The sequence below is a fragment of the Salvelinus sp. IW2-2015 genome, unplaced genomic scaffold (genome assembly GCF_002910315.2).
Source record: "Salvelinus sp. IW2-2015 unplaced genomic scaffold, ASM291031v2 Un_scaffold3365, whole genome shotgun sequence".
NCBI classification, from domain to species: Eukaryota; Metazoa; Chordata; class Actinopteri; order Salmoniformes; family Salmonidae; genus Salvelinus; species Salvelinus sp. IW2-2015.
The window spans coordinates 18,607-26,270 of record NW_019944648.1 but is presented as its reverse complement, the minus strand read 5'-3'; the positions used below and the strand labels follow the sequence as shown (position 1 = coordinate 26,270).

At 41.1% G+C, this 7,664-nt stretch overlaps 1 protein-coding gene across 1 annotated transcript; it reads left to right on the top strand.

The window, feature by feature from the left end:
- Positions 1-3,158: 3,158 nt before the first annotated feature.
- Positions 3,159-7,328, top strand: LOC112075743 (zinc finger protein ZIC 1). The gene is made up of 3 exons (XM_024142688.2): positions 3,159-5,123; positions 5,640-5,803; positions 6,240-7,328. The coding sequence occupies exons 1-3, from the start codon at positions 4,157-4,159 to the stop codon at positions 6,438-6,440; spliced, it is 1,332 nt and encodes a 443-aa protein (XP_023998456.1). The 5' UTR covers positions 3,159-4,156; the 3' UTR covers positions 6,441-7,328.
- The last annotated feature ends 336 nt before the right edge of the window (positions 7,329-7,664 follow it).

The following is a 7,664-nucleotide window of genomic DNA, read 5'->3' as shown; positions in this document are numbered from 1 at the left end:
ATATGTGTGATCCTGGCAATGTTTATGAAATGGCCTCTGCTCCAGGTGCCTAGTGCACGGTCGCAGCTGTAGTCTGCAGAGAGAGAGAGAGAGAGAGAGAGAGAGAGAGAGGCAGCTCAGGAACACACTGCAGTCATGCATATGCCTTGGAAGAGCTTTTTCTGGTCCAAGCTGCGCCCTCTTGTAAACCACAAGAAAGAATGCAAATGTAGGGACCAAGACCAGATCATATTGCAGCAATTGACAAAACGCGTAATCACTAGGCTAATTGAGTTGTTTTGTATATGTAAAGGCAAAAATATGTATAAAGGGAAAATAATATACTGTATAAATATATATATATATATATATATATATATATATATATATATATGTGTGTATGCTATATGCTATATGCATAAACTGTACATATTTTTCGTTACAAACAACACGAGGTATGTGCCTTTCGCCAATCAGAATTAGATTGCCTATCCAAACTCAATGTATTTCAGAAAAGGCCTATTTTAACGCATTTAATGTCAGTTGTAAGACACCGCATGATGCTACGACTTAATAACATCCCTATTACGTTATGTTACATCACTATTACGTTATGTTACATCACTATTACGTTATGTTACATCACTATTACGTTATGTTACATCACTATTACGTTATGTTACATTACTTTTACGTTATGTTACATCACTATTACGTTATGTTACATCATTATTACGTTATGTTACATCACTATTACGTTATGTTACATCACTATTACGTTATGTTACATCACTATTACGTTATGTTACATCACTACATCACTATTACGTTATGTTTCGAACACAAGAAATGCCCTGTAGCCTGTCCTATCGACCATAATATAAATTAAATTAGAGGCCTACCACCCATAATGGATATATCATTATCCAGATCATTGGTCACCTTGATGTAAAATCTCCATTCCCAACAAATAATCAGTGAACAATGCGTGCGTCATTCACCGGATCCTTCTGACGACAGATAAATCAGAGCAAAATAAACATACAGATTCAACTATAAAGAGGTTTTGCCTTCTGTTGTTGTATTTGATGATTCCCAGACCCCTGTTGAACCCCAAAGGTATGCATTTCTTCCCTATTTAAAGTCACTTCGACAACACGTTCCATCTTGACCGTTTTCCACCTGTTGAAGCCAAGGGTCTTCCAGATTTGTGTGTGTGTGTTGTGGTAGTCTACTTTAAAAAAAAAAAAAAAAAAAAACTTGATAAAACTTCTATGGAAAAAGAGAACTATGGATAATGTTATCTTCCCCTTGGCCTCTCTGGAATGAGTTGGAGAATGTATGAAGCAGAAACGTGCAGTCAAAATGATATTTTAATGGTTCGTATGGCACGTCTGTTCATGCGGCTTTGAACCAGAGCAGCCGGAGGTTCCTGCAGCGAGAGCCGCAAATCCCACTTGATAACTTCGGTAACCCACAACGTTGTACACATAGATACAGTCTGGCTATGGTGATGCAGTAAGCTTTTAGTAGTCGGCCAACATACAACGTGACCAAAGTTTAGTTTTCAACAATCACCAGTGCGTGAGTTATCATCAYAAATGTCCTTCAAGATAACTAATTATTAAATGTCTTTGTGATGATAACTTTTTGTGTGCTTTTTGGGAAAGCATTTAGGTGAGAATGATCATACCAGAAGGGAGTCCTGACTGCTGATGTTCCCTTTACGAGGCTGCTGTAAAAACGGACATGGAATGTAGAGAGAGACAGAGACAGAGAGATAGAGTGGTGGGGACGCAGAACAGAGTTCACAGATAACTACAGCCTAGGCCCTACATGTGTATGATCCTAATTTGAGCCAGGTTGCTACAGCAGGAACATAATTCTGCAGCAAAAGGAAATGTGAATTATTATGTGAATTATAATTAATTGACATTTGTGTAGTGGTTGATACATTTTTACATGAGGGAAAATCACAAACTTCAGAAGCCTGTTTAAACCTCAAACACACTACAAGTTTTAAAAGTTATTCATTGCAAGAAAGTTCTCCTGTAACAGAGTGATCAGATTAAGATCCTCCATCTGTAGATGTTCTCCTGTAACAGAGTGATCAGATTAAGATATTCCATCTGTAAAGCGTTCTCCTGCAACAGAATGATCAGATTAAGATCCTCCATCTGTAGACGTTCTCCCGTAACAGAGTGATCAGATTAAGATCCTCCATCTGTAGACGTTCTCCTGCAACAGAGTGATCAGATTAAGATCCTCCACCTGTAGACGTTCTCCTGCAACAGAGTGATCAGATTAAGATCCCCATCTGTAGACGTTCTCCTGCAACAGAGTGATCAGATTAAGATCCTCCTCTGTAGACGTTCTCCTGCAACAGAGTGATCAGATTAAGATCCTCCACCTGTAGACGTTCTCCTGCAACGAGTGATCGAATTAAGATCCTCCATCTGTAGATGTTCTCCCTGCAACAGATAAGATCCTCCATCTGTAGATGTTCTCCTGCAACAGAGTGATCAGATTAAGATCGTCCATCTGTAGACGTTCTCCTGCAACAGAGTGATCAGATTAAGATCCTCCATCTGTAGATGTTCTCCTGCAACAGAATGATCAGATTAAGATCGTCCATCTGTAGACGTTCTCCTGCAACAGAGTGATCAGATTAAGATCCTCCATCTGTAGATGTTCTCCTGCAACAGAGTGATCAGATTAAGATCGTCCATCTGTAGACGTTCTCCTGCAACAGAGTGATCAGATTAAGGTCCTCATCTGTAGATATTTCCATGGTCACACCTGATGTGTAAATGGCAACACACGAAGTGCCAAACTCGAGGATAGCTTTATAAAAGAGGAGCTGGTGCACACGGAGTGATGAGTAAACCTACCTGGGATTGTTAGGCTACTTGCAGTGCTTTTCAACATTACCATTGGATAGTTTTTTCAAGATAGACCTATAGCCTATTTGAACTGACAAATAAAAAGTAAAATAACTTAATCGTGGTACTTGTAGGATAATTCGTCTTTGTTATTCGTCTATTATTAGTACTGTTTTAATGTGTTTGTGACAGTCGCATATTGACGATTTGGTTGTTTTGTAGTAAACCGTAATATTCCCTTGCGGTATGTATTCCTGCAGCCTCCACTCCCTAAACGACTTGAATAGAGAGKGGGAAATGGAGTCGAGTCGTCTTTTCCGTTCCCTTTCATCCTCCGGAAATTTGACTGGATCCAAAGATTGCCATGGAAATCAACAAAGACATCGCCATGCCCTCAACGTGTGTCCTATGAAATCAAACAAATATCCCGGATCAACGACAAAAAAAGAGTGTGTGGAATAATGCCTCCCCAGTCTCTCAACAACATTCAGCGAAACATCGACTTCTTGGTATGCAACCGAAAAGCCATGCTCTACATCAGCATTTGTCCCCCCACCCCTAACAAAAAGTGTCTTTTAGTATGGAAAGTTGTTGCTATGCATTAGTTGCAGAGGAACATGCATTTTGACTTTTAGCAGTGTCTAGTGTGACTGAATAACCGACGACTGTCTACATTTTYACACCGTCTATTGTAGCTTTAATTTCTCTCAACTTTCTTTCTTGTGTTATTCAGCCGTTTAACCAAAACCACAGTCAGCAATCTCACAATACCTGGGATTGATGATGCACACGGACCAATAGGAGAGGGGCCTCGGYACGCGGATTGTTATTTGATGGGTGCATGTTAGTAGGGGGATAGGGCCTCCTCCAATGATCGTCTGAGTACCGGGTCACATGTTTCCCCCCCCCACACCCCTTCCTCCCCATTCATCAGGGGTGGACTGTGTTGTCTTTTCAATTCATTTATCTGCAGGAATGATTGCGACTATCAGTCTGAAGCTCGCCGCCTGACTGGGGAGGTGAAAGTTTCGCCACAGGAAGAGAAACCGCAAAAGACAATATTGTACATGATTTGCGTGTGCATCGGATGAGAATTAGTGTGGGGTAAAATTCCACTCTTGTTTTAGGTACATAGAAAACCGGTGGATTGGAGTTTGTACTCCTCTGTAAGGTCCGAGAGAGACTTTTTTTGCAGAAAGAGAGAAAGCGAGAGAGGTATAGGAGTGAGAGAATAACTGTTCGTGATTTTATATTTCTGCTCTCAGTCGCCTCATTGAGTTGTAGACTGACGGAAGATGCTTCTGGATGCAGGACCCCAGTACCCCACCATAGGAGTCACTACGTTCGGCTCCTCGAGGCATCACTCAACAGGCGAAGTCACAGAAAGAGAAGTGGCTTTGGGGATAAATCCGTTCGCAGACGGGATGGGAGCTTTTAAAATCAACCACAGCTCCCACGACCTGGGCTCCGGCCAGACGGCGTTCTCCTCCCAGGCTCCCGGCTACGCTGCTGCCGCCCTGGGTCACCACCACCACCCGACGCACGTCAGCTCCTACTCCACCGCAGCCTTCAACTCCACCCGGGACTTTCTCTTCAGAAACCGGGGCTTCGGGGATGCCACCAGCGCGCAGCACAGCCTGTTCGCCTCGGCAGCGGGAAGTTTTGCAGGGCCACATGGACACTCTGATGCCGCGGGGCACCTGCTCTTCCCGGGACTCCACGAGCAAGCCGCAAGTCATGCATCATCAAATGTCGTCAACAGCCAGATGCGCCTTGGCTTTACCGGGGACATGTACGGCCGGGCTGACCAGTACGGCCACGTTACGAGCCCCCGATCCGACCACTACGCCTCGTCCCAGCTGCATGGCTATGGTCCTATGAACATGAACATGGCGGCTCACCACGGGGCAGGGGCCTTCTTCCGATACATGAGGCAGCCCATCAAACAGGAGCTCATCTGTAAGTGGGTCGAGCCCGAACAGTTGTCGAACCCCAAAAAGGCTTGCAACAAAACGTTCAGCACGATGCACGAGCTTGTGACCCACCTGACAGTGGAGCATGTGGGGGGACCGGAGCAGTCGAACCATATTTGCTTTTGGGAAGAGTGCGTCCGAGAAGGAAAACCATTCAAAGCCAAATACAAACTGGTAAATCATATCAGAGTACACACCGGAGAGAAACCATTCCCATGTCCCTTCCCCGGCTGTGGAAAAGTGTTTGCCCGATCGGAAAACCTGAAGATCCACAAAAGGACACACACTGGTAAGAAATGTAACATGTTTTTTTTTTCCGACTCAAAAAGCATGATCACAATTTCCGCTCCAAAAGCGATTAACTGTTGTTAAGTGTAAGACATATTTGACTGTGTAACAGCCTACGAACTTGAATGTTTTGGTTATGTTTTTACACACAAAAAAAAAAGTGCAATAATTTTGAATGCATGTATTAAATTATATATACAGTCTAACTTTATTATTCGTATTTTGAAACTTTCAAAATGAATATAATGCAATAGGTTTGTGTAATATGTGGCATGCTGTTGCGTATTGTTTATCGTAGTGGTCCAAGTAAACATGAGAACACAACAAAATGTGTGTGTAAATATTTAGGCCTACACACATGAAACAAATCATAAATACTGAAAATAAGGTTATCTTTATACAATGTGCTTGGACCACATGACAGCTGAAACTCTGAAATGTTCATGTTAAATGAAAATGTATCATATCATTCATTTTCTCCGTGTGTAAAATGTTTAAATCGTGTCATTTTTTTTAGGTGAAAAACCCTTCAAGTGTGAGTTTGAGGGCTGCGACAGGCGGTTTGCGAACAGCAGCGACCGAAAGAAACACATGCACGTCCATACGTCTGACAAGCCTTATCTCTGCAAGCAATGCGACAAGTCCTACACACATCCAAGCTCTCTGCGGAAACACATGAAGGTACATTTTATTAACTTACACTTTTATTTTATTCCGTGGCTTCTTTAAATTGTTCTGTATATTTAGCGTGCTATAAATAAGTCCGTATATTGGATATTGTTGAGAAGGAAAATACTGTGTATACATTCCAGCAAATATGAACATATGAGGCAGTAGAACTAAATTGCTGTTGTGTTTTTATAAAGCCTTTCATGCTGTATTCATATCCAAAATAGTGCTTCATGCATTTTAATTTATGATCTTGGTTTATTTATTAAAAATTGATTATCATTAACATGTATATAATTAGCCGATGTATTTTCTTCTCACTATGGCGAATTGAGCTGGAGCCTTTATATTACCGTAAAGCATGGCAACGTATGAATAATACACAGGCACACTGTCAAATGTAAAAATGTTCTGTTGTTTTAAACATATTTTTCGCTCTGTCTCGCAGGTTCACGAGGCCACCACGCAAGGACCCCAACCGTCGCCAGCGGCCAGTTCCGGGTATGAGTCGTCCACGCCGCCCACCATCGTGTCCCCGTCCACAGACAACCAGAATTCCAGTTCCATCTCACCGGCAGCCTCGACAGTACACCACACGACCAGTCACCACACCACGCTGTCGTCAAATTTTAATGAATGGTACGTGTAAAATATTTTCACAAAGACTGCAGAAATAGGACTGCTTGGAATCAAAGACTTTGAAAGTCAGTCTATAATGCGTGGACAGAGAAAAATACGAGGAAGCCAAAATGGTTTGTTAATGGCTACAGAGAGAGAGACAGAGATGCATGGACAAGGTGCACGGCCAGCTACCAAGTTAAAGTTTTTTTTTTTACATTTTCTTCCCCCGGGCTCTTTTTTGAAAGACTGCACGCAAGAGATCTCATTGCATGCTATCTGCGGTTCGTGGCCAGATTTTTTTTTGTACATAAAAAAATTCACAGTTCAAACATGTAATATTTTATTTTGTAAATAGTTATATCACAGTTTTAAGGGCATTTGTGAAAATGTGGTCCCTAGATATATGGAAAATGAGATGGTTTTAACAATAATATTGCGATGACTAGTGTTTGATTGAACAGAATGTCGTAGTTGATGTGTACCCAATGTGAATTACTCAGTATAACTTCCGTCTCCACTATGACGTCGACCTTACCGACTATTAGTCTATGTATGTGCTTTTGTATTTGGTGCAACATTCCGTCTACGGTCCAGTTGGAGTAGCACAGTATTTACCATTGCTGTTATTTAATGTCATGTCGATAAATCGTGTAGTGAAAGCCTGAAACTCCGTGTCAATCTGTTTATGTACGTGATAAAAGATTTAAAAAAAACTATTTGTCCATTACCTTGATAATGTCAAGGCAGTATTACCTACATGTATATAGTTCGATTTTCCATATTTATCCGCATGTAAAGGGTAACGTTAGAAATGATCGGGATTTATGGAGAAATACGCTCTTATGTAGAATTTAGTCTACACAAAATGTTTGGTTACATTTCGTACTATATTAAAGCATAAAAAAATACAACCAATTATTGTCTTCCAATATTTTTGTTTCTCATAGCCTACTGTCTAAATATGACTGGACATCAAAATGACTGCTTCGTGATTACCTATGTATACCATTTTCATTAACAACACACAGTTAAATAGAGGACTAGGCATTTAGTAAAGCATGATAAGCCTATATGAGGTATTATATTGAAATAACTATCATACTAAAAGTAACAGTTTTAAATGACATGTTCAAAGGGGCACAAATCAAATAGGTGGTGCACATTTCATAACACATAGACACAATTAAAAGATAATGTGTACCGCTTAATCGCTATGCTATCCTCCTGCTCCATTATGATATGTGGACCGTCT

Bases quoted from the DNA above. Each gene is read 5' to 3' on its own strand.
- LOC112075743 (XM_024142688.2), top strand. From the start codon at position 4,157: ATGCTTCTGGATGCAGGACCCCAGTACCCCACCATAGGAGTCACTACG. The intron at 5,124-5,639 runs GTAAGAAATGTA...CATTTTTTTTAG, and splicing joins CCACAAAAGGACACACACTG to GTGAAAAACCCTTCAAGTGT. The intron at 5,804-6,239 runs GTACATTTTATT...TCTGTCTCGCAG, and splicing joins CTCTGCGGAAACACATGAAG to GTTCACGAGGCCACCACGCA.